The sequence below is a fragment of the Cuculus canorus genome, chromosome 11 (genome assembly GCF_017976375.1).
Source record: "Cuculus canorus isolate bCucCan1 chromosome 11, bCucCan1.pri, whole genome shotgun sequence".
Lineage (NCBI taxonomy): Eukaryota > Metazoa > Chordata > Aves > Cuculiformes > Cuculidae > Cuculus > Cuculus canorus.
The window spans coordinates 15,473,164-15,499,655 of NC_071411.1; the positions used below are offsets into that span (position 1 = coordinate 15,473,164).

Sequence of the window (26,492 nt, forward strand, 5' to 3'; positions counted from 1 at the left end):
GTTATACTTCTGGGGTCGAATGGCAGGATCTGTGCATAACAGAACATGGTTGTGTTAACAGGTGTTTGTCGAGTGTTGAGTGGAGCTCATTTTAGTTTCATCTTGGCTGTTAATGCCTGATAACAAAAATGGAATTGTAGTTAATGGTAAAGCAAATGTTAAAATATATCTCTTTGTCATATATACCCAATTCTGTTGAAATTCACACTGAGGAATTAAAAGGTGACTGTCATTTTTATTTTCATTGTTTCTAAATACTTCTTGGTTAAAAAGAAAACAGAAACCTGAAGTTGCCTTTTAGGACTGATGCTTGCTTGACTGTGTGTCCAAATGAGCTGTCTGATTTTTGGGAGTGCCCACTCATAATAGAGTTTAATAATTTACTTGCATTTACATAATATTTCAGATTTTGTTCTACTACCAAGACTGCAGAAATGGGGAGGGAACAACACAGGGAAGTTAACTATCAGATCTATGCTCAATTTTTTGTTGTTGTTAGAACTGCATAGGAAAAAACACTAGTTTGACATTTCATTTGGACATACTGTTGCAAGTGTACTGATTTTCTCCTCCTGCCACACACTATTTTTACTGGAAATACAAAAATGCCACAACTTTGTGTAGACATTCTTTAGAAGTGAAGCGAAACTGCCGCCCTCAGCAAAATGCAATTTACTGTGAGGGATGCCACAGTCCCCAAATAAGGAGCCAAGGTAATTAGTCTGCAGCTGACAAATAAGTCTGCTGTGCTAATGTAAAGAAACATCCTTTTATCAGACTGTATCACATGGTATTTTGTGCCAAGCTAGAGAGAAAAGAGAGTTTACTCTGAAAACGTGTTATCTTCCAGGGGAACAAATCTAATCCAACAATGACTATGGAAAGCATTTTCCTGACCCTTCCCCAGTATCAAGGGATTTGGATTAACTGAACACTGGATCAGAACCAAGACCTGAGTAGGGTTTTTGCAAAATCATTTTAATTTTTCTTACAGCTGTAGCAGAAACTGTGTCAAAACAGCATAAAAAGAACTGTGGCTGCGTCATGACCAGTTTACCAGAGGGATAAAGGTGATCCAGCATTCTCTCTGTATTGCCTCTCAACAAAAGAGAAGGGCCTTTACCCCAAGTGCTTCAATCTAAATAAACAGCGATATGCTGGAGTAATTCTACACTGGCAGCCAGACTCGCTGATATCAAAGCAATAAAAGGTGTTTGTCAGTAGAATACGACGTGCTTTACAAATGAAGTGTGGTTATTCTCATTTAGCAGATGGGGGGCTGAAACACACATGTGTACATGGTGAGTGCTTCCAGGTCTTGAGAACAAATTGGACTCGGTTGCAGAACAGTGCTAGAGGTTATACTTTGATTGCCTTTCCTGGGACTTGGCGGCTGGGCTACTATTTGTGCAAACAACACAGAGCAGTACTTAAATACCATCATTGCACTGTGCTGGCCAACTACAGCAAAGGTACACACCTTTCAAAGCTGACAAGTGACAGGTAAGCTTCTTCCCAAACTTATTTCTAATATTTCCTAGTTCAGAGTCCATAAGCAGAGTTGGTCAAAAGGCCATGCAAAGAAAGGGCATTTTAAAATTGTTATTAACATTTTGCACTGAATGCTAAATACTTTATTCTTACAGTTATTAAGTTTTGCTAACTCATTTTTTTTTTATGGAGCATGGCATGGGCTTTCAGTCTGAGATCTGTTTAGATAATAAACAGTATTAGCAAGGTCATTCCTTGGTGAAGGAAAAACTGCATATTATGAAATGATAAATTCATTCACAGGACTAGCAATGGAAAGATGTCTGGTTTTGTGGCAGCCTCAGCAGATGGTTGCAGTGAGATGATGAGTGTTGCTAATTGCCACTGCTCTTACATTAGCAGATTCACTGAGAACTGGTTTGCCATTTGCCTGTAGAGATGGAGGAGAGAGGTAGTGGGGTCCTTCTGTGTCAGTTGAGGTGATAATGGAGTCATTTCATACCAATAGGATGATAGAAACCTTCATACAATCAAGTACTAAGACAGAACCATGATGTGGGCCATTCTGGTTCCTGCAAAACAAGAAGGCTTTTTTTTGTTGAGACATTCCCTGTAAAGATGGTGTGACTGCTTAGTTGAAGAACGACATTACAGGCTTAAATGAAAGCAAAGGTACTTTTGATCTTTGCTGGAGATACCACACCAGGTGAGAAGCATGAAAGAAAGTTGCTCATCAGTGGAGTTATCTGAGTCTTTTAGCGTGTTTAGAAGCCTGTGTTTTAACTAGTGAATTAGACTAGCATATGAGTATGTATTTTAGATCTTAATTCCATTTTGTGTTAATGGATTTCTTAAATACCCTTGTCTTTCCTCTTTACCTTCTTTTCTGTAGCTGTTTGAAAATCAGTAAGTAGTATTTTTGTTAAAAACGTCATTGATGTAATAACATACATATGTAAATATAGCATTAAGCAAAGAATTGAATATAAAACCAAGACAGTATGAAATATGCATAGCTAAACACTGTGCTTCAGTAAGACTGTATGTAAAGAACAATATCCAATAGCTCTCTGGGGCAATGAGAGCTACTTGTCATTTTTTGCATAAATCTGATGACTGAAGCTATCTGCTTTGTGAGAGAAAGATAAAGTCAGGCTGATTGATAGAGTGAACAGGACATGACAGTCTTCAAGGAAGAAGAAAGGCAGAAATCACTTTCATTACAGACGGGATCTCATGATGTCATTGAGCAATTGATAAGTCAATTGAAATTAAAAAATAACTTTTAAATTATGGGATGATGAAATGAGACGGAGATAAATAGGTTTGTGCTAATGATTACATACCCTCTTGACTAGAATCAGAGATTAAATAATGTATTGTGTGTTTTCAGTTAATTCTGCTGTCCTGTATCCAAACAAGTGTTAAAGTTTAAAACATGTTAAGTAACAACTTGGTAGAAATGTGCAAAGGCTGATACCATTCTTCATGTTGTGTGCTATGCAAGTCTTGCCTGTGCTATGTTTATATGGCTGTGTGAATTACCAAGGCTTTAATGCTGCAGTTTTTTTTTTTTTTTTTAAAGGTGAATGATCTTTTTGTGTCTTGGTATAGAAGCAAATCAAGGACATCTGTTTACTGATGAGACATAACTATCCTGAATTAATCCTCCTGAAATTAAGCAGTGAGAGGGTCCTGGGCTTGGTGTCTTGCTCAGGCAGAGCTGAACTGAACATATGGCACAAAATGAAAGTAGATATACTTGCATATTCTCTGTAAAAAGCTGACTTGGTGCCTGGTGCAATGTGTAGTAAGTAATCATAGGGCAGCTCTAAATTTTGTCTGTGACCCCAGAAGAATGTTATTTATAGTACCAAGGACTCGCTGGAGAGTAATGGGGTTCTGTTTGTATCCCTGCTTTTCAGGAAGGTAAACTGTACAAGAAAGACAACGTGTCTCGTTTTTTTCCAACTGCTATAAAAATCCCAAGATAGTCAAAGGGTTAGGCTGTTATTGATAAGTCCTCAGCAGTCAAAACAGATGAACTGTGAATTATGATTCTTCCATTCTGCTGATGGTGTAGTTGAATGTCAGTACTGGTAAACAGTGTTTATTTGGCCACAGTTTACCTGTTTCCTCCCATACACCAAATGGAAAGCTTCATTCCGCTACTGCTACCACTACTGCTCTTTGGGAGAGCTCTGTGCAGTGGTATTTGATGCTGGGGATTAAATGATAATTTTTATTTAAGGTTGCCTTACTAGAAATAGCATGAAGATATGAAAAATGTGGTCATAGAGGACTAAGAGTCAGTCTCGGCAGCATCTCACAAGGCAGAGTGCTGATTGTGCAGCTGGACTGCTGAGGAAAGGTTTGTTTAGTCCCAGGTCAGCTCACTTCTCTCTGCTTCCCTCCTGTTCTCCTTGATTTGCTGGAGGAGCTCTTGCCTATTGATGTCTTGCTGTAGAGTCCTATTAGCATCAGAAATTTATCTTCTTCATAAATTGCTCTGGAGACTGTACTCTGACAATTTGAGTTGGCTTTAAATTGTTATCACTGCCTCTGCTTCATCATCCACAAGTAATGTTGTTGATAATGAAAATGTTATGCTATCATTTACCAGGTCTGAGGCCTTCTGTTATCTATGGGGGGATGCTAGGTAGATAGCAGGGTATCAGAATCTCATTTTGCTCTACACATCTATATTCTGAGCTCCCAAGTACAGAAACAAGGCAGATACAGGCTTTTAAAGCCAGATTTAACAAGATATTTAGATACTATCGATGCAGATTAGCAGCCAGTAGGATTTTTCAAATGTGTGAATGTAAGGTAGTTGCTGAGCTTCTATTTTAACTTCAAAGAAATATGTAGAGTTTTGCTGGTATAAGCTGAGATCCTGCATGTTAAGAAACTGTGTAACCATCCCTTTGTCACCTCAAGCATCTTAAAACAGCTAAACAGCTGCAGGATCAAAGCAGATCAAGTCCGTAGAGTGATTTCAGGGGCAGCACTAGGAATGAACCAGAGCGCCACTTTTGTCCTTGCACGGGACGGTGCAGACAGTTAGAACAGTTAATTATTCAGCACCTGTTTTATTTTACTTCTCTGAAAACTTTTCCCTTGGAAGCCATTGACAGAAAAGTGCAAAATAAGCTTCAATCTGAGAACGACTCAGGCTCAGCCCTTATTAACCATCGACCTTTACTTGTGCTCAGTCTTCCCACTGGATGGCAGCAGCAGAACACATCCTCGTAGTCTTTTTTTTTCTAAGTAGCGGGACTGTTCATGTTAGAACATATTCTCCCACCTTTCATATAACTTTCTCCCTACTTGATCTTCTGTTATCTACACCTTTGTATCCAGGAGAGGCACAGCTTGGTCTTCGGTTCCCTCCTCTCACAGTGCCCGAGGATGCGCGTTGCTGTACTAGCTATTCAAAAAGCCAAGGAATAGGTGATGTGCCCATGGACCTGGTGTGGGTCAGACTGCGACAATGACCAGCTCAGCTTGCTGAACATCAGGTAGAATTTTACCTGGAAAGGAAGCTGAAACTGAGCATGAGCTTTTCCCTTCCCATTTTTATTAGGCTCTATCAAGAGCAATTAAAACAGGCAGGTATTTACTGCCAGATAGTGCGGACAAATAATTTAATTTCCCACTGCTTAAAAAATGATCCACATCTTAGCAGGCTTTGTAATTAGATTTGACCTTGAGCAATCCCACATTCCTCATGCTACTTGAAGTAGCATCTGAATTTTTGAGTCTATTTATTTAAAATGTAAATTATGTTGCTTGAAATTTGTAACAACATCTTGCGTAGCATTGTGCCTTTAGAACATAACATATTTCTTAACTATATGTCATTATTTTATGCTGAATGCTTGGACCTACAATTCTTTATATGCGTGCCAGCATTTAAATGAGATCCAGCTCACCTCTGAGGCTAACAATCCATTAAGATGAAAGTGTGGGCAGTTCACCTTAGTGTCAGTGCTGTATTTTTCAGCTATTTGTGTGCTGAGTCTGTACAGTAAAAGAAAAGGGATTGGTACAGTTAAGGTTCTCTCTGCAGTATAAGAAAGTCTCATAAAAATTAAAATTTCAGTGATGGTGACATTTTTCAGTGTCTAGATAGAGACTGGACTTGCAGAACTAGAGCTCTTTTAATTTTTTTGTCGTCTGGTCTCTTGCAACCGAATGCTGAGAGTCAGTACATAGGTTTTCATTTGTCCCTGACTATTTAGTAAAGACTTTGGCTGAAATGACAGTAAAATCTGTTTCTGAAAATATCACACCTGCTTTCTTAGGAGGTGGTTCTAATTTTAAGAGGAAATACGTGTATTTATTAGGGATTAATTTTGGTATTAAGTGGACAGAATAAAGATGTGCTATTTCTTGCAAGCAGGAAACATTAAAACACAATTTCCCCAGAGCAAAAGAGCCCCTAAATGCTGTAGCAGTGACACCCAGTGACTGTGTTGTTAACAGTAGTTCCTCAGTAGCTCCTTTTGGATATGTAGAAGAGGCTTAATCCTAGCTGCAGGTTCTAGTGATGATGCTAGACTAGAATATGGAGATAATAAAATAAGGAGAACAATTATGTGGGGAAAAATACAAGCTTGAAGCTGGTATAGGTTCTGTTATGACCCTCAGTCTTGGAATGAAACAAAATTTTGGGTATTACTTCACCTCCTCCTGAACTTGCTTTCAGACACAGTGACACAAACCTATTTGAAACTTATCGACACAAGTCATGTGCACTGGCTGAATGTATTATCTGGTGCTGTGTTATGGAAATTGGGGCCTTTTGACTTATGGGACTGCTCCAGCTGTAATTTATTTGATTGGCTTAAAAATCTAAAGGAAAAATTACTTTGAAGATGGATTTGTTAGAAATAAAGAAATCTCTTAATTAAGGTCAATGGTATCATTCAGAGAAGGTAACTGGTTAGCATTATTAATCTGGCTCCTTGACTGAGCCTTTGGGATTGGTGTTGTGTATGTCTCAGGTGACAAATGATGGAAGATCCAAGGACAGGACACAACATTTCTAGCTCACAGACACATGAAATAATCGATATAAAATTGGGGTGCTTAAAAGGAATTTGGGAGTTTTAAGGGCAACACAACATAGATGTGTACCAGGATTATCTCCTGTACATTCATTAGGAAATGACAGAGTATAATCAAGAGATGATTTGTGTAGCTGTAGTAGTTGTGTAAAAAGGCTGCTGTTAAGTAGATCCTTATGTTGATGTCTTATTCCAAGTATTGGGATTAGCTACAGGTGGCAAGAACAGTGCTGTTGTTTTTGTCCTGAGCAAGTTGTTTCTTCCTTCCCTTTAGTCAGGTTGTTCCATTTTGATTTGCTCTTGTCTATTATGATTCTTGTCAATCCAGTAGTCCAACGTGTTCTAAATTAAGTAGGAAATGCTTCAGAGTTAATAGAACTGGGATTGTTGAAGAGAAGAAGATATGGATGAGTCTTCCTGTGTTCAGTGGATTGTTTATTTCACACTGATCCCCCGAATGGGAACCATGAGTACATCGTGCATTTCAAACACCTCTCAACCCTGAAGGACTTAAAGCTCCTGAAGGAGCGAGATATAAGTAATTTCACAGTCCCTCTAACTGTCACTGACTAGTCAATAATTTTTTGGTAACTGTTGGTCCAAATCCAACCAAATGAAGATCTTGAAAGTGGTAGAGTTTCTAGGAATTGAAAGAAACCCAACAGCGAGGTACATTATTGCCCCACTAAGAAAAAGCCACAGTGAATTGTGAGGTTTGCCTGTCCTTTGTGTCCTGGCAGCTTGCTGATAAATACATAGCTACACTGGAAGCAGCACTTGCTTTGTTCTAGTGAAAGAGCACAAGAAGATGCCTCAGCACTGTGAGGCAGATGAGAATGCAAACCATGGCAGTGATGTGGGATGGGGACAGAAAACAGACATATGGTCACGGATGCAACTTAGCAGAACGGCACAATCAGTTAGGGATTATTTCTTACAGTCACCTCAAGAAAAGATGGTCAACTCTTAAATGGGCTTTGGCTTGATTAATGCTAGAAAAATTGGTTTCTTTTGATTCAAGAAAATGGTGATTATTTGAATGTTGGTTTTCATGGCATTGCCACTGTGGAATAGGCCAGATTGTGGGACAATTCCGTCTGGCCTGCAGTGACTGAGGAACAGGAGCAAGTATTCCATTAGCTTTAAGAATCCAGTGAAGGCATATATGGGTGGCCATCTATTACTGCGAGCTGTAGCTGATGAGTCTGTGTGGCCTGTGATCCCAATACTGGTATCCATCCCTCCCAGCATACCCATTGCCATTCTGAAATGACAGGGAAACACCAGTGGCAGCTTGCCTGGTGCACCTCTTTAATCTTGTGTCATGTTCAGTGCTGAAGTTATAAAATGTATTTAGCAAGATTCCATAAATAATTGCAAGCTGAGAACGGAATAATGATGGAAAGTAACTATTTCAGTAGCCAGATCATATAGCTGCAATACTAGGTGTTACCAAGAAGGACTTGCGCCAGGTTGCTTGTGGAGTTGCTGTTTTGTACTTCCTTGAAACCTAGAGGAAGTCTAATTTGAGAAATTTTATGGATTTCTTTATGTAATAGTTCTAAGAAGCCTTGCCCCCAGTGACCTAATTATGTCACCTGCATGCTGCACAACTTTGTACTCAAGCAAGACTGCCACAAGGTATGTGGGCTTTGTAGTGAAATTTTTTTGTAAATTGGATTTAATCTTTTCTTCCTCATTCTTCTCCCCCCCAACCAGTGCAAGCTGCTGACATTAACATTTTACCTGAGGTTGGAAGCTGCACTGATTTTTGGCTTTTTTTTTTTTTTTGTGTTTTCAAAAGGCCAAAGATGCAATGATAAAACTCATTTGTCTCTTTAATCATTACCTTGTAATTAGAACTAAGAGAGGCTGGAAAGAGATGCCAGGCAAGTAAGCTTTTTTCCTTTAAAAACTCTCCGGGCACGTAAGTGAGTCTTGGGAGACCTTTAAAGGAAAGCAGTAATGAAAATCCTGCAGAAAAGGAAAAATAAGCCACCAAAATGAAGACTTAAGTGTGCTATTTTTATTCAGGACTGGGGGTAAAAAAAGACTCTTATACCTTCTGGGTTCATTCTCAGATAAAACGTTTGAATTGCTAATTATTTTGAAACATTCTTTTTGTACAGATGAACTTCCCTCTTTGTTTCTGCCCCACTGATTTCACCAGTACTGAGATTTTAGGTGATTGAAGGTGATGTTGACCTTGTTTGGAAGGTTTGGAATAATTTTACTTCAACTTTGAATTTTGATTGAAAGTTGAGTTGTTTTCTACTGAGAGATCAGTAATTTTCATGAAGTTTCATTTTTCTGGAAGGCAAAGCACCAGAACACAACCTCCAAATATTTAAATGTTAGAGATATGATAACTTGACTCCAGGCACTTGACTCAGGAAATGTTTAAAAAGGCTGCATCTTTCACTCAGGCAGAACACTGAGTTAGAATCAAAGCACAGTTACAGTCATCCTTGTTTATATCTATGAAGAAGGTGATCGTGGTGGTGAGAGAGAATGGCGAAGTGTTGAGGTCCCAGTGCTGGTCTCTCGAGAAGCTGAAATAACAGTGATTATCATGCCTTTGGGCAGGATTATGCAGTTTTAGGTCACTAGATTTCCAAGAGTAGAACAATGCAAATAAGAACATTTGTGCATGGATCTGCTGATTGCTCTAGCACAGCAGATTCTTTGGTTCTAGGAAATGAGTATGTAAAATTTCCATTATTTGTTTCTTTCTGAATGCATGTAACATCACTGGCAAAGTGAACTCTAAAGTCTTCCGTTTGCCAACCGATCCTCTAAGAGTCTGCTCTCGATGGCTTTTACCATAGTCTGTAACAATATTTGTTGTATAAATACTGTTTTGTAGAATCAACGTAATGACTCTGAACATTGCTCTCAAATAGTCAGGTGTTGCAGAACAAAACTGTATTTTCTGTCAGCACATCATGCCACATGTGAGACTTCTGGTTTTGTGTTCCATGGAACATAAGCCTCATCCTGTGCTTGCATTCCTGAGGACAAATGGGAGGAGATGTTTTGAACAAGATCTTTTTTCATAAACCAGGTACCAGTTAAAAATGAAACTTGAGCCCTTTTTCACTTATGCCAGACTAAAATTTAGTCTTTTAAGGAAGAGTTATCCAGGTGAATACACTGGGCCTTAGCTGGTATTGCTTAAAACTGGATTACTCCCTCTCCCCTGGTGGGGCTGTGAATGGTTACCTTCCCCTCATTTCTCTCTTTTTGTTTGGATGTGGAAGACTGCAGAAGTGGTTTTCTCCCCCTGTTGTTTAGTAACTATCCTTTGGGGTATTGAAATGGTTTGAGTTTTTACTTTATCTTCAGTAGCTTAGTGAAGGCTGCTTTCTCTACTTTCTTAGCTGGAGGAAAAGGCTGAAGATCAAAGTGACATACCATCCATGGTCTGCAGAGACGACAAATAGCAGTTGTGATTTGTGAGCTGAATTGTAAATGATGGGGTTTCGTGTATTTCTAAAACTAAATTTTGTAAACTACCAAACCCACCCAACATCAAGGACGTTTTCAACTGTGTCCCTAACTTACATGTATTAGTTTTGCCAGTGATGTCAATGAAGTCAATGGGCCTGGCTTTTTTATTACCTGTGCCATCACACAGTCACTGCCCTGGTATAAATGCTATCATTTGGATGTTAGCAAGCAGCTGTAAACCTGTATTCCTTATTGCTCCCTTGCAACTGTGTGCTGTGATGCAGCTCAGCATGCAGATTTTTGAGTAAGGAGAGGCAATAGTTTTCAACATAAACAAGTCCGCTGGGTCACATTAACCTCCTTCAGTCTCTGTGTTAAATAATTAAAATAAACTCTGTAGTGTTTAACTATACGTATTTAGAGGCTTACTGGAGAAGCTTATTAGTTCAATATCCTAACACAGTGTCTTAAACCTTTCCGAGCTCCAGGATCCCTTATTAAATATTTAGTGCATATTGCTGAAAAAGTCAAGATTTGCTTTATTTTTGAGAAGCAATTGCTATTATCAAAATTCTTCCAGCCTTTAAAACACTGGCCATCTATAAATAGTACTTTTCTCAAGTTGTCATATTTTGCAACCAAGGAGTATTTTACCTTAGTACTGATTTAATAGTACCCTGGGAATTAATACTTGCAGAAGGCATCCTTGCTGTATTCTATAGAACTACCTCAAATACCTTTCTAAGCAATTCATTTGACAGCAGCTCCTTCAGACAGAGAGATGATGTGTGTCAGCCGCCAACCGTGGTTTGGAGACGTCAATATTTCTCCTTTTCTGTTTCCAAAACTGTCAAAATGAAATTAGCTAATTGGTGAGTATTTTTGTGTAGTTGCTGTGGGATAGTAATTATTAGTGACAAGGGCTGCTGGTTGTGCATTAATATAGTACAACAAAACCTAAAATTTGAAAATATGAGGCATACTGCACTCCTATTACGACTAATCATTTTACTGTAGTCTGACTTGCTATAGATTCAGACCTTCAAGTTCAAGGTCGTCTTGCCAGGAGAGAGAAGATTTTGCTTTGTACACAGCAGAGTTTTATAAGACTTGCCATATAGCTGAGCAGAGGCAGCTTAGTGGATTAAAATAGCATCAGTGATATCTCTTGTCTCTAGGGTAATGAGTTATGAGCAAAGCAAAGACCTCCAGGAAGGGATTTTGTTTCTCTGGAATCTCTATTAGATGATACTGTAGAGTAAACAAATAACAAATTGTTTCACTGAGTCCATCCTAATTTTGTCTAATTGCCTGCCTTGGTTCAGTACTGGTGAAGATAAGACATAAGGCACGTTGCATTTACTTTTACACACAAGGACTGATTGCCTGCTAGAGGAAGCTAGACTGTGTTTTCTCTCTGTCTGTACCCGGAAAATGGTCACTCCTTGCCACAGGCTTTTCTTTAAAGATTTTAATTCAGCACTTTCTGTGTTGTTCCATGGTCTGAGATGGCAACTGAGAGTCCCTATTCAGTGTCAGTAAAAGCATCAGCTTAGTAGTGTGAAGATATCTGGGCAAGCCATTTACAGGATCCTGCAAACAAAGATGTTCTCTGCTTCTAAAAGGCTCTATATATTGTCTGCGTGCCTTGAAACATAAATCTAATAGGCTGCCTCTATACAAATGCCTAAAATTACTAAAAAGCTGACAAAAGATAATTCGTTGGATTGGCTCTAATACATCATCCCAAATAATTGCCATCCATCTCTCATGTGAAACTTACCTGGTCCTTAATCAGTGACTTGTTATCAGTCATAACGCTGTTCTCACTACCATTAGGAAGGATGTGTGAGAAATTCTTTTAAAGAAGGTAGTCCCAATTTTCACAAGATACTTCATGCCCAAATATGTCTGGTTTTTTTCTACTGTAGTATTTTCATGCTCTTTGAGGTCTAAATTAACAGACTTTCCCTCTTCTCTACTGGAGTTTTTACTGAAATTTGATGAACATATAATCAGTTTATTTTAAAAAAAATCCCTCTGGTTAAAACTGACAGGAACATTAAAAGAAATAGAAATCTATTCTCTCTTACTGAATGTCAATGGTGTTTTGGTTTTTTTTGAAATAACTATACTTTACCAAAGTTCCTGATAAAATGTAAGTGACTTAGAATAAATAAATGAAAAGAAAAAGTGAGTTATGATTTTGGAGAGACCGCACCTTTTAATTTCAGAGTGCAAAATGCTTTCCTACAGGAAATAAATGATGCTGTTTTTTTCTAGTCCGTTGAAAGTAACTGTCAAGTCTGTTGCCAAATAACGTCTGATTTCATGTCTAATAGTTAGCAAAATTTAATGAGTACAAACTGAAAAACGGAATAGTTCTCAGTAGGAGGGTAGCTGAGTTCTTCTTTTGACACACCTCATCGTTCATTTTATTGTAAAAGATACCTATAGGTGGCCATTCAGTGCTCTCAGTGCCTCACCTGTGCTAAAAAATGAATGTGAAGCCAGGGCACCTTGGAAACAAACCCACCCCAGCTCACAGTCTGAACAGATTTCAAGAGAAGAGAAAAAGAGCAGTCTTTGTAGTTAACAAGAGAGCGTTGGTGGTCTGAGATTTTTACTACCGGTATTTAAAGTACTTGATACTTAAGGTATGTAAAACTCAGGAAGGGAGTAAAATTAATCCTAAATGCAATGACTGAGTCCTTAAGGTGCCTAACTGTTGCCGTCAGTTTGGAATCCATACTCAAAAAATTCTCCTAGCTTTTCTGCAGGGAAATTCCAATTCTGCCAGCAGGAATCATCAAAACACACTATGCTATGGCCTAAGTGGGCTCTATGGAGAGGTGGCAGGGAAGTCCTTGAGAACTATCACACTTTTGTATGAGTGTCTCACCTCTGACCAATGCAGAATGTGTGATTCAGAGACTGTCTTGTGGATGTATCTCGCTTGGAGTTGCCCTCAAACTTGGTCTATGACATTTGCCTACATCATTGTGATGGTTCAGTTGTTCATGTGTTGTCCCTAGGGTGTGTTAGACTTAAACAGTCCCTGAGGAAAAGGAGATTCTGAAATGTATTATTTGGCCACCCCACACCTAGAATCTATAAGTGTTGGGAATGAATGTATGTTCTGGTGCGTCCCCGCTTTTCTAGTGAACTTATGTGGCAAATTTCCTTCAGTAAAAGTAGGATATTTTAAGTGAGATGTCAGATGTTTTTCAAGGTCATATTTGAAGGTCTAGGCCTTGTAAACCAATGCTCTGTGTAACTTGGAGTTAGGGGTACTCTATACATCTCTGGGTTAAATTCTGAATGGGTTGACTGTCAGCTCCTTGGTCAAGCTTGCTATGCGGTTTGGAGTTGTTGTGATAGATCATTATTTTTTGGCTTCTTGGAGCACAGGATGCTTGGAAGCTGCGAGTGGAAAACATGATTTCCTGTTTATAAGTGAACTCTTTTGGGGTTATGTTGTTGAAAACAGATAGCTTCTCAGCTAAAGGCACTTCCAAAGTGTACATATTTATGATAACCTCAGGCCATCTGCCACCAATTCCAGAATGAATAAAAATACTCATCCTAGGTAAATCACAGCCAGTGATTTACAACAGAATGTATCTTTCACGGTATTTCATTGTTTTAAACCAAATAACTATTTTATATTTGTTCTAGAATCTTTTAAATCTCCTTCCTCTTTTGCCTCTTCCTTACCTTTTGCCCAAGAATAAGAGATAATCTTGCCTTAACTTCTCTACTGCCATTTTTATAGTCTCAGAAGCTACATCTTGGGGACCTCAATTAAAATTTCCTCTTATTTAATATGAAATGCATGAGTAAAAAGTAAATGACTTGATTAGAAGTATTTAATCATGAATCTTGTAGGCAATAAAACATATATATAAACCGCAAAAAGACTTTTGAAAGGCCATTTCTTCATCAGCATTTTTGTTATATTTTTAAAGCCAAACTCAAATTTTTACTAATGTAGAAATGTAGGTATTTTTTATACAATGAAATTCAGACTATTTCACTGAAGAAGTCATGGCAGTCGACATGTGTGAATTATGTTCCTTAAATGTTCTGTTTACCAAGTTAGAATTAAATTGGACTAGCCAGGAGTGTCAGTTTGCTGACGATTAAGTTATTGTCATGGAAGTGGCAGTGCAGGAACAAATACGTTAATTATGTTGCTTAATTTCGAATGGTCAGGTTTGCATGCTCCAAAGTGTGTAGTCACTATAAAGAAAGTCTTGTAATTTCTTGTGCTCAAAAGAGGCACTTGTAAATAATTACAAGATGCAATCACATGAGAGCAGAAAGGTGGATGGATTAGTAACGAGATACAGCCTTTCACCTCAAGGTCATTGTTTCTAATGCAGATCTGCTTGGTAGTGTTTGGAAGTATCATCAGATGGGTGGTTAGTGTGAAATTAGTTGGAGATCTCAGTGTTGTTAGTAAGCGCATATCCACCAAAGAAAAATTGTTGTGGCTGTGGCTTTCTCTCTGGCTGTCTCCTTCCCTCCTGTCTAGATAGGAGATGGAATTTCTGCTGTTTTCTTGTATTGAGTTGTCTGGGTAGGATTAATATGATTCTGGTTTGCTGCTGAGAACTACCTGCTGAGCAGCAATGACGCTGTGGTGTGGGCACTGGAGGGATGTCAGCAGAGGGAGGCTGTGCAATAGTTATTGTTTAAAGGGAAGGCTAGCCAAAGAACAATGTGGGGGTGGCACTCCAGCCACACAGTGTCATAGAAAATCCTGAAAGCAACAGCAGTTGAACAGACATGAGCAGAAGTCTTTTTCCATGGCCTATCCAGCCAGTGTGCAAGTGTGTTGTATAGACAACGAAGGACTTCACAGCTCATTAATGACAATGGCATTAACACAGTTGTTGCTGACTCTTGCTGCTGTGATTTACCACAGGTTAAACTGTCCATTTCTTGGGTTCCCAGGACCTTTCAGCAAGTGGTCTCGCAGAGGAATCTGCCTTTGTGGGGCTGCTACTGCTCTGTAGAGCAGCTATCATGAACAATGCCTATTGGTCCTTCGCACCTTGTTCCTGGTGGGACACCTGAGATTAAGGGAGTATCAGAGGGACACCTTATATCATCTGACAATGTCCACAGATTTTCAAAGTTAGTTAATATTCTGACAATTTATCTTACCACAGAGGCAGTGCATACTTTGAGATCAAGAAAAGCCAACCACAAGAGCAGAAACTGTTTTCTAGTGAGACAAAGTCATCACAGTTTTTTGATGGTAAGAAAAATAAGCAGTGTAACTGTTGATTTGACATTTTTTTTTAGGAGAATATGATCAGAAGAAACATTTTTAAAGTTTCTCCATTGTAAAGTGCATGTTGCAAGAGGAAAAAAACTGAACCACTCTAATTAGAGTACCATTTCTGTGGAAAGATAGTGGAACTAATGACAACTGTACTGGGTCACCTTTAATCTTATTCAGACAGGGAGATGGTGGAGCATTGCCGTTAAAGTCAATGGCTCTTGGGGGAGTCTACCCAGCATTGTGTAAGATAATGGTGTGCCCTCTCCTGCCGCCTGTGGCTGCTCCATTATCCTTGAAAGCAGCCGTCAAATTTGCACAGATTTAACACGAACATCTGCTTCTCTCCCCTGGTTGTTTCCTTCACATCTGCAGTGGTTGTGGCAGGGCACGTCCTCTTCTTCATTCACCCTTGTTTCTTTGACCTTTCCTGTGGCTCATTTTTTATGCTCTGCCTCCTTAATGACGGTTCTAATTCATCTCTGTATTTGCTGATAGTCTCATTAGGGCTGAGGGAAAATTCACCTGGTGAGGAAGCCTGTTGTTTTCTGTTAAGAATAAAAGTTTGTCAAATCTGACAAGCTAGCTGGGATACTTTAGAAAGACAATTTAACTACACCATTTCTGCAGCTTGCCTGGTTGTGACAAGTGTTCTTGCTAAAAGGGACAATCCCTCTCTTCTGTAGTGAATGAAGTATGTCCTCATTTCTGACTGAGCTGGTGTCTTTTTTGACCCAGGTGGAGAAAGATATCGAAGTGTCTTCCCGGTATTTAAACATCTCATTTGCGTTAACTTAAAATAAATTTCTTTGCCGACATAAACTAGACATAAATCTAAAAGCCATTGGGAATCACAAGACTTCCTCTTCAATTCTACCTCCTTTGAGCCTCCAATCCAGATATACTCTGTCAAGTGTCCTGAGACTAAGCCAGTGTCTGTCTCGCTACATACAGATGTATGAAAGTGGTGTTATTGCAGCTGCTACATCACAAAATAAATGTGCTCAGTTATCAGGGAGCAAATTTCTATCTCATAGTAGGGAAAAACTCTTCCAAATATCATAATCTGCAAGAGTCAAGAGCCGCCTTAGTCCTTTGAGTAATGACAGTGAGGCTTGAATATGATTCAAGGATTAAAATGTCCGACTTTCTCCCAGAGTTGTAGTCTCTTTCTGTCAAGACTAAGACATGGTGTGGAGGGAGACTTCTAATGTTACTCCCCAGTCTCTTCCTGTTGTGCAAGTTACAGGATACAGTAGCTTCTGTGCCATTTTTGAACTATAGTTTTATTTTTCACTTTGAGCTGAATGGCTTAATTAAAATGGAAAACCTACCTAATGGTTGTGAAGGACTGCCCATTTTAATAAGTATGGAAGAAAAGTTGGGTTCTCAGGTGCCTGGGAAGGAGATCTGTGGAACAGGAGAAGAATTTCTTTACCTCTAGCTCTTCTAGTTCTTCCATTTCTGAGAAAGACCTGTTAATAATCTATTTTTACTGATTCACATAGCTTTTTCGTAGGAACTCACATTTTAAGCCTGAATGAAATATCTTTGTTGTTGCTACTTTCCAAATGAAAGAAGCCAAATTTGGGTAGAACAAGCAATATACTGACTGTGGAAAGGCCATTTGCTGCATGAGATCATTGAGTCAGTAATGTAAATAACATGGAGGAAATATAGTGGACAATCAGCATAGGATGTGTGTTGTGGCAACACCCATTTGTGCATGCACCAAGCTGTTGAAACAGATCTCTAGGTGTGGCTCTCCAAACTGCACTTCTCTGGGATTTTCATGGACTATAGCCTGCAACAGACATGTTAAGATTTTAGATTTGCACCTTTATTCCTCAGTAAAGAAGATTAAAAAGTGGAAGTTGAGAGGCTCAAGAGATCTGTAGAGCCTTGAAAAGAAAAAGTTGTTAATGGTGAAGCTTTGAAAAAGAGTCATCACTATGAAATAGGAAATGTACAGATGCTCACAACTTCTGAATCCTGACCTTCTTTTTAATTATTATTTTATAGTTAACTGTAAAAGTCAGGGTTGTGAGTTATAATGCGGTCCTATGGGAAATATTGGGTTCTGATTCTCATTTTATTTGATTGTTATTATATTTTATTGTTGTTTCTTTCACTGTTACAGTGTAGCATAAAATGATGGGCACTCTACAGGGTTATTTTTTTCCATATAAGAAAAACAACATTATTCAATAATGCTGATTGAAATAAGTCTGTTGGCATGCTAGAAACCTCACTTATGCTTTGCATTTATGGATGTAACAGTCAAAATAGCTTAAGTTCAATTAGCTGTCCAGCCAAGTTGGATACAGTCTACACACACTGAAACCATTTAAAAGTTCTCATGCCTCTCAGAATTAAAAAATGCATTTCTGCAATTTAGTTTTATGTCTTGTTACTGCTTAACTGGCAGCTGGATCTTATGCTTGGACTTCTACAATGCTTTTCTTGTCCATCCATTGGAATAAACCCAAGATAATCATTACAGGTATATAAAACCTGATATAAAATGAGGCAAACTCTGAAAATAATTAATCAGTGGTGATCAAGATGTAGGGGCTTTACTAGGGATTAAAGACCAGCTGAGGAGCTGCTGGCCTCATGCCCAGTGCATCAACCAATCTGATTGCTTGTAACTTTCCTCGAAATTCTATTTGCCTGATTTGCCTATCACATGAAAATTTCATCTCATTTCAGCAATAAAATGTATCATTCAAATGCACAAATTATCCACCGGTCCTGTTTTTCACAGAAGACAATTCTTCTAGTAGCAACAAACACTGCTGCGTGATTTTAATAAATGCAGAGCAATTAATGGAAAGAGAGATTCACTGCCAAAATCAGTCTTTTAAATTAAGACAGGGCAACCAGAAAAACTTTTGTAAACCATACAATTTAATGACAACAGTTATGTTTGGATCTTTCTTGAGCAGATTCTCAGTTGATGGTTAACTAATGAATAATTTGTTTGTTTGCTTATCTCTAACTGCCAAATTCAGGCACAATCCTATTGCTTTAGAGTCCCATGAAAGCAATTTTATTTAAGGAGGGAAATGCACCTTTGCATTTAAAAAATGAAAAGCAGAAGTTGTTTGTACCTAGAAAATTTGAATTGTTTTGAGTACTGAAACAGAATACAAGTTTCTTTGGTTGCCCTCCTCAGTTTTACCCTTTATATTTGAACATGAGAATAAAGATTGAGCTTTCATTTCAAATGAAGAAAATGCTTCTTTCCCAAACAACAGCTTTGTTTTCTGGCAACTGCCATTGACTTAATCTACAGATCTCATTGATGTGGATGGCAATTTCTGTTTTATAATCCTTAAGAGAAAAAATATCATTTTTATTTGATGAATGACATTGAACTGTGTAAAGATACCTCTGATATTTAGTAGATTACAAATATTTGTTTTACACAGCTAAGCCCCAAATGGTAATTTGAAATTTCAGGTGATGTCGGAATGCTCGGAAGGGCACAAGGCCCAATCCTCAAAACTTATTTTGTTGCATGCATGAGACTAACTTAAGAGTTTTCCATTCTTATTTTATTTTTCAAAGCTTATGAGGATATTAAACTTCTGATAGGCCATAGATGTGAAGTAATAAGCTGTACCAGCGCAGTGCTGAGTTAAAGCACGATGCAGCTGCAAAGGGCAGCAGGCTGCTGGGGACAGTCGGCTCATCTGGGCCCCTGCACCTGCTAGGGCTGTGTCGGTGATGTCTTGGTCAGGATAGCTTCTGCCATCGATGAAGGGTTAGATATGGATAGAATAGTCCTTCCCAATTTGCAGTTCCAGGTATGCTACTTTTGCTTTCCTATGGCAAACTGACCCTGTTTTTAGAGGCCATCAGCTCTCAAAAATGGGGTTGAAAATGTAATTTTTGCTTACAAACTGGTGAATAACCATAAGCCTCACCTGTACGGATCTGTGCGTACCTGCTTTTTTCAGGCAAGCAGAAATCTCTCTAGGGAACTATTTTCATTCTTTTTCCCCTTCTCTCATGATAAATTTGTGAAGGAAGGAACAAATGAGAGAAAAAAAGTAGTCTGTGTGTAACAGTGAAAGTGAATGTTAATGGGACATTTGGGAAATACTTCTGTATTACAGACCATAACGTTGCTCGTTTGCTACAAGTTATGATGGAAAACCAAATCTTGCCCTTGTACTTTCCTCTCTGCCTCACGTTAGATAGCCACACATTTCCTGCAGGAAATGATTAGCACCACTTTTCTTTGAGGTACTTCATGAAGTTTTATGCTCGTAGATTTCATTTGTACAAGTGATACTTGTGTTTGAACCAGGATGAATATTACTGCCTGGGTGCATGGCAGTCCTTATTGATTAACTTCAGTGTAGCACCCCAGCAGGCAGAGAGGCTCATGTTTTAATTTGTTTTTGCTTCCAGGTCACTTTTCATCCACCTTTCTTTTCATTTGCAGCAAATTTTCCCTCTTCCCTCCCCCATTTACAGCATCTACTTTGGTCTCAGCTGTTTTGATTTATTGACCATTCAGACTTAATGCTTTGTTCCTTGGAAAAGTCTCAGTGCTAGTGTCTGATTTAAGGTCACCTATGCTACTTATTCCAGGGGACTTTAATCTCCATATGGATGTGACCTCTGACACTCACCAAAGAATTCACTGTATTACATGATTCCCTCCAGCTGTGTCAGCATGTTCCTCCACCTGCACTGAAAGATTGTGCTTTTGATTTCATTAACTTTTTGTGTCTCATTATCAGGGTTTGAGGTCACTCACCCTTTTTTTCAAATACACATCTACATCTCCTGTCCCTCTAGGGTTCCTCTCAAATTGGTTGCTCATTTTAAGAGTTGTTTTCCTTGGCTGTCACTGCTGGCCTACAACAAGTTAACTGATTCAGTGTCAGTTCCCTGGCAATCCAGTTAAAATGCTGATTGTGGTTTTTACACGTGCCATTCTGCTGGCTTCCACAGTGGATGAAGCACGAATGTCTTGATTAGGATAAAGGCCGTAACTTTATGGGTTGTGAGAAGCCATTTGTTTGGAAAACTGCACATTGTGTGAGCATCAACCTCAATTCCTTCATCTCTGACATCTTTGTGTCTTTGCTTACTTGCTTTGTCATAGCTGTTAGCTCTAGTAGTCACAATGCCACTATGTACTTAAGGAGTGTGAGAGCAGTGGATAGCAAACTGGATTCGTTGCTCCCTTTTTCTTCTGTGTGCGCGCGCTACGTCTCACTTTGCCTGTTATCTTAGCCAGGTGATTATTGTGTATTTATCTGTAGAGCAGATGAACTGGCCTCTTGTGACAGTTCTGGACTATCTGAACAGTCCATTACTGCCCACAACTGAAAAGGTAGAACTTTAATGCAGAGAAAATTTATGAGATAGTATGTATACAAATATGTATACCTTTAGGAAGAAGAACATCTAAGTCAGGACCTTGTGGCATGAATATGAAAAAATCCAGTGGCTGATGGAATAGTAGTAGAGAAAAACTCTGCTGAAACTCTCAGCCTAGAAGATGGTGTGTAACCTTCAGCTTCTTCTTTTGAGATATCATCTTTAGAAACATGCCTTCACCTCTGCCAAAAAACTACCCCATGAGCTGGACAGGTTATCGTAAATATGTTTGGTAAAAAAATGCGAAAAATAGCAAATGTTATTTCCTTTTCTGTGTGCTTTTCTGAGAATATTTGCCTCTTAGTGTGTGCTTCTGTACTGACACCAAGCTTTTTAGAGTGCTTTCTTTTCCCAACAGCATCAGTACTGACTTCTAAACTCACTTGTTTCTCTTACTGCTGTCTGCAGTACTACGTTTGATAGACGTTCATCTTCCTATTGACAGACATGTTCATACCCTTAAAATAAGTATTGCTGTTGATTTTGTGCATACCAGGCTTGCTAGTTTGGGAGCTTACTGAAGAATATACTGAGCTAACATTATATTATCATACAGTCTAGATGTGCTGTTCCTCACAGCACTAGCCGCCTTCTTCATGAAAGAGGGCAGCTTATGAATCAGGTATAAAAACTCTCTTTAAATATGCCTTTTCCATATGTTTCTTCTCTAAGAAATTAGAAAAAGGGGAGGTTATTCAGGATTTCTGATAAAGGCATGCTGCCTGCATGTATATTGCATTGCAAGAGTACTTCTTGAGAGTGATTAGAATTAGTCAGAGATGAAATGGATGTGGACAGAATTGGCTAGCAACCTTCTGAAAGCCTTCCTCTTTCTTTGATATTTTCCTTGTAGTTTTGAAGTACATCAATATGATGTTTGATATTTTATTAACAATAATTGTATTTCCCTCTCTTTTCATTTGAGGATTTCAAAGGGTTTTAGAAGCATTAATTGCATATCTGCCCCCTGACTCCTATGAAGAAAGTGAAAATAAGGTCTTGTCAAATACGTTATTTGAAAAAAAGAAGTATTAAACTGAGAATAAACAGTTCAGTAGTGATTATTCAGTCAGCTCTACTCACAACACGTGTGCTGGCTTGTAATGTGCAAGCCTAATAACTTCCTAGTTTGTACTTTTTTGTTCTTCAGGAATGATGACTGCCTTCTCTGAAAACTGTGAAGACTGCCAAGCAGCTCTACACAGTCTACCATCTTCTGGGCTGGAAAGCCCACGTATTACAAAAAAATGGTTACAGAGCCTTCATGCAGCCAGTCCATGAAGTCGTTAAGAGACGTTCTGGATCTGGACACCTGAAGGCTGCTGTTATCTGTAGGTATCTCATTACGAAAGGCAGCAAAGTTAATAGCAGGGAGTGTCCTGGAAGTTTCTTCCCATTAGCAAGTCCTATCCTGTTATGCCTGTGCCCTGTATGGAGAGATAGGGAAAATGTCCTTAGTAAACTTGAGTAGCACTGGTATTCTGGGGAAGCTAAACTTTAAAGAAACTGGGAGAGCAACACTCGTGCCAGCTCTGGATCAGAGGTAACCTGAGCCCCACGGTGTTCCACGTTCATCCTCTGTGCTCCACAGTGCCTGACTGGCAGACTCCCCCTCTTTGAAATGCAGAAGGTGTTCTAGGACATGAACCTGGTACTATTGCTGATAAAATGTAACTCTAGTTGGAGAATTTTCTTATTTAAATGTGAAGATGTAACTGAATTTCAACTGCAAATATTGACAGCCCTTAGGACGCAGATCTGAATAGGCTTACAGGTGAAGAGCTATGAATTTATGGGCTTTTTATAAGTGAGCCCAAAGGGGCTCTGCTCTCCAGAGCCTGGCTTTCCTCCCTATCTTTCATTGCAGTTCTCCCTGAAATGGCTTTCCTGAAGTGTCTGGTGTAGAATTCACTTACTGTGATCTTCACACTTCAAAAATTCTTCAGTCCTTGCTCCTCTAATACCATGGCTCCCTGAAAATCCATTGATTATAAAATATTTTAAGGCTGTTAGTGAGTTTTTCCTGTCATTATATTCTCAGCTGTACCTTAAATGCACTTTTAACCTGAGATGAAGGTTTATCTAGTACCAGGTGGAGATTAAAATGTGCAAGAGAGTATTCTTATATTCTTTCTTTTTGCTACCTTTGGGCACCTGAATGTGTAGATACAGCAGGTTTCAGTAGATCTAGGCAGAAAATAGACTGAGTTGATGATTAGTTTTTAAGATACTTTGTGAATTTTCTTAAGTCTGAAAGCTAGTCTGTAAACTGAGCGCGTATCTTCTAGACTGTTGAACGCTGACAGAGGTGGGATAGAAAGCTAACATGTTAACACTTTGTATGTCTTCAGCACCTGTTCACAGATGTGTCCGAATGTTAAGAAGAAAAGTGTATGGTGTTCAACAGAATAAAAAGTGTTAAGATGTGTGTGAATGAGCAGGAGGAAATATAGATGTGAATATGTAGGAGGGGAAGAACGATTACAAGGGCAATCCAATTAATGCAAATGATGCATGCAGATGTCTTTGGCTTTTTAGTACCTATCGCTATTATACTCCATCAGAGCTGTGCACTACAGACAAGGGAGGAGAGCGCTGTCTTCCTCTGCATGGGCAGCAGTACTTTCAAACCTTAGCATCCCACCCCTGCCAGCAGATGAAGTGGGAATGTCTTCCCTTACCTACATCAATAGGTGTACAGTAAACCAGCTACTAAACCAAAGCATGCGTTCATGAGATAACTTAGTTTTGCCTTCTGCAAACATCCCTGTGCCCGTTGACTCCTGGCACTTCAGGGAAGCAGTGTCACTGCTTTAAAAGTCAAATGATAATTGAAAGCACTTTCCAGGCTTTGCGGGCTGTATGCTCAGGGCCAACCTGTTTGATTTATTTTGGTATTGACTTAACAGAACTGTTCACCTGAAGGAAACAGGATTTAAGCTTGAAAAAAAGACATTCTTTCAGGTTCATATTGATCGTTGAAGCTGGATCTAGTCTATCCGTATGATGTACCTCCTGAAAAAATGGCTTCTACTTTTATCTTGGCATCTGATGTCTGGTGAATAATGGCTTTAATTAAAAAGAAGACCCGGCCACTTGGTCTTTCAGATGAGATACATAGCAAACTCAAGTATGTGGCCTGAGCAGTTCCAAATTTTTGCCTTTTCTTCCCCCCTCTTATAAAATCTCCTTCTCATGAGACAGTCCAGACTGTGACCTTGCTCTCCTGAAGTCAACAGAAATGTTATTCTTGACTCCAGTGAATGCAGGACCACCACTGCAAGTGCTGTTGGAAACCAATGGAAATTTTTCCTTTTTACTCCAAAGAGTTTTGACTTGGGCTGTAGATCTAATAAATAAATAAATAAATATATTCCCTTAAATTAGCCACCTCATTTTGCATAATCTTTTCTGTCAGAACTCCTGTCTATCTGCTTATTATCTCCAAATATTTTCATGCAAGGTGTTTTGTTGCACAATACTTTGGACTGAAGTGGCATGGGCAATGTGATTTCTCTAATTGTGTATTTCTTTTCCATATTGACTTACAGTGAAGTTACTGAAATAGAAGCTGGCAGCTATTTTAGTTTTTTTCATGTTTATTATGATACGAGTATTAGATACTTGCATGAAAATTCACAATCTGCCAATAAACTTATTATAGTAGCTATGTAAGATACTTTTATGCTGTCTTCAACATTTTTCCAACTTTCTGTAAAATACATTATGTATTTTTCTGCTGTGACATATTTTTGTTTAAAAGTACAGTGGAGCTTTTTCCTTAGGAAAAAAACCCAAAAAACACCTCTGCAGATACAATTTTTTACATGTTGAGTACACAAATAGAAGACTAAATTTCCTTTCCAGGATTGCATATTCTTGTCCGTTGAGGCTGTTGTGAATGCAAATTTGGCCACAAAAGTCACGCAGTCCCTTAGCTGTGCTTGAAATACTTGTGAAACTGAAAGACATGCAGCAAAGGAACATTGCCAAGCCAGCCTTTTAAAAAGGTTTTTTTAATATATATATTTGAATACTCTGCTTTTTTTTTTTTCTGGAAACCCTCTGTGGAAGCCTCAATTGCTTTGCTAACTCTTTTGAAAGTTAGGATTTCCTACTTAATCAACTGATAAAAATTCCTGCTCTGAAAGTGCAGTGATCTTAATCACTCAGGATGATTTTATCTGCAGGGATGTCAGCCAGGACATACTGCACCCAGACCAAGCGGTTCCCTCTCTCTCAAAATCCTGCATCTCGTATTAGTAACAGATACTGTAAAACAAACAAACAAACAAAACAGGGCAAGAATGGAGTGAGTAGGAAACAAGACAATCCTCCAGGCCTATCACTCGACTTATTATCTGTTTCTGAAGAGAGCTTTCCCTTTCACCTTCCTTTCTTTAGTCTCCTGTACCTTTGATATTACCCACACCTACAGGAATATCTGTACTGTAGTTTCCTCTGATACAAGGAGCTGTACTGCTTTGATGGTGAATATTTTTATTATTCTCAGCGTGGTCTCTCTGTCTAACTCGCATTAAAACCCCACCATGTTCTGTAGTGCTTTTCATTTACAAGGTGCTTTACAAACATAGATAACAGCCATCCATGGCTCTACTCTAAATAAGACAAGACAAATGCAAGATGAAACACTTGAAGGCTGTTCAGGGAGGTGAGGGCATGGAAATAACTTATGCGAACTGGAGAGGGGTTTTGTGGAGTGGGGTCTGAGAGGAGTTTTTAGGCAGGGCAGAGTGTAAATTTGTCAGTGGAGGAAAATGTTCTGGTGCAAGGACCAGTGGAGCTAAGATGTGAAGACAGGAGCAATGAAAGGATAGGAAGAGCAAAAAACCTCAGAGAAATAGAAGACAGTGAATTGTGTGGAAAGGCACTTGAGAGAAAAGCAATAGGATAGAATATTTATCACAGGTTTCTTCAAAATATGCAGGGAGGTAACTTGAGAAATCCATACAGTTTGGTAGCTTCGAATCTTTTTGACAAAACTTGACCATCTGTGACAGCTTTTCAGCCTTCCTTGTTCTTAGCCTATCTGCAGCTGTAGGGATAGCACGCAGTGCTTACATATTACTAGGTTAGAAAGTTTTGTACTAAAGATAAGTCTACCTTGCATTAAATATTATCCTGTCCATTGTGTCCATTTATGAAGGAAAAGAATGAAATATAACTAATGCAAGACAGGAAGCCAAAGGAAGGGGGAGAGTGTTCAGTCTCTGCATGTCTTCTTGTCTAATCCATCTAATTGAGTACTCCAATCTCCTTTTCTCCCTATGGCTTTGTAACAGTCAGGGAAGATAGACTGAAAAATTGACTTGTTATGATGAACTAATCTTTATTAGTAAGAACAGAATAAACTCTGGGAATAAGCCAGATCCTACAAGATGCTTTGCTCCTTTGTCTTCCTGGGATTTAAAATGACATTTGAGGACTGTACAGTCTGTCTTTTTCTTTACACACTGATGTTTTATTTTGCTCTCCATCACTTATCTCCACGATTATTAGGCCAGCACCAGGTCAAGCAAGGGACATGTGAAGTTGTGGCCGTGCATCGTTGCTGCAATAAGAACCGGATTGAAGAACGATCACAAACAGTCAAGTGCTCCTGCTTTCCGGGGCAGGTGGCTGGTACGACAAGGGCTCAGCCCTCATGCGTGGAAGGTAAGCTGCCTCCCTCTCTCTCATGGTTCATTAAGATTATTTGAGAAGTTTAGTCTCCTTGATTGTTTGACTTCCCACTACCTCAAAAGCATAATCTTTTCTTCTGTTAA

General features: G+C 38.9%; 1 protein-coding gene across 9 annotated transcripts in view; it reads left to right on the forward strand.

Annotated features, from left to right (window-relative positions):
- The window catches only part of TAFA4 (TAFA chemokine like family member 4), a 103,040-nt gene that overhangs the window by 60,020 nt on the left and 16,528 nt on the right, over nt 1-26,492 (forward strand). For all 9 annotated transcript variants that reach the window (XM_054076497.1, XM_054076491.1, XM_009563144.2 and 6 more), the window contains one exon: nt 26,227-26,382. In XM_054076497.1, the coding sequence (XP_053932472.1) occupies nt 26,227-26,382 (156 nt within the window). The remainder of the gene's footprint in view (nt 1-26,226; nt 26,383-26,492) is intronic.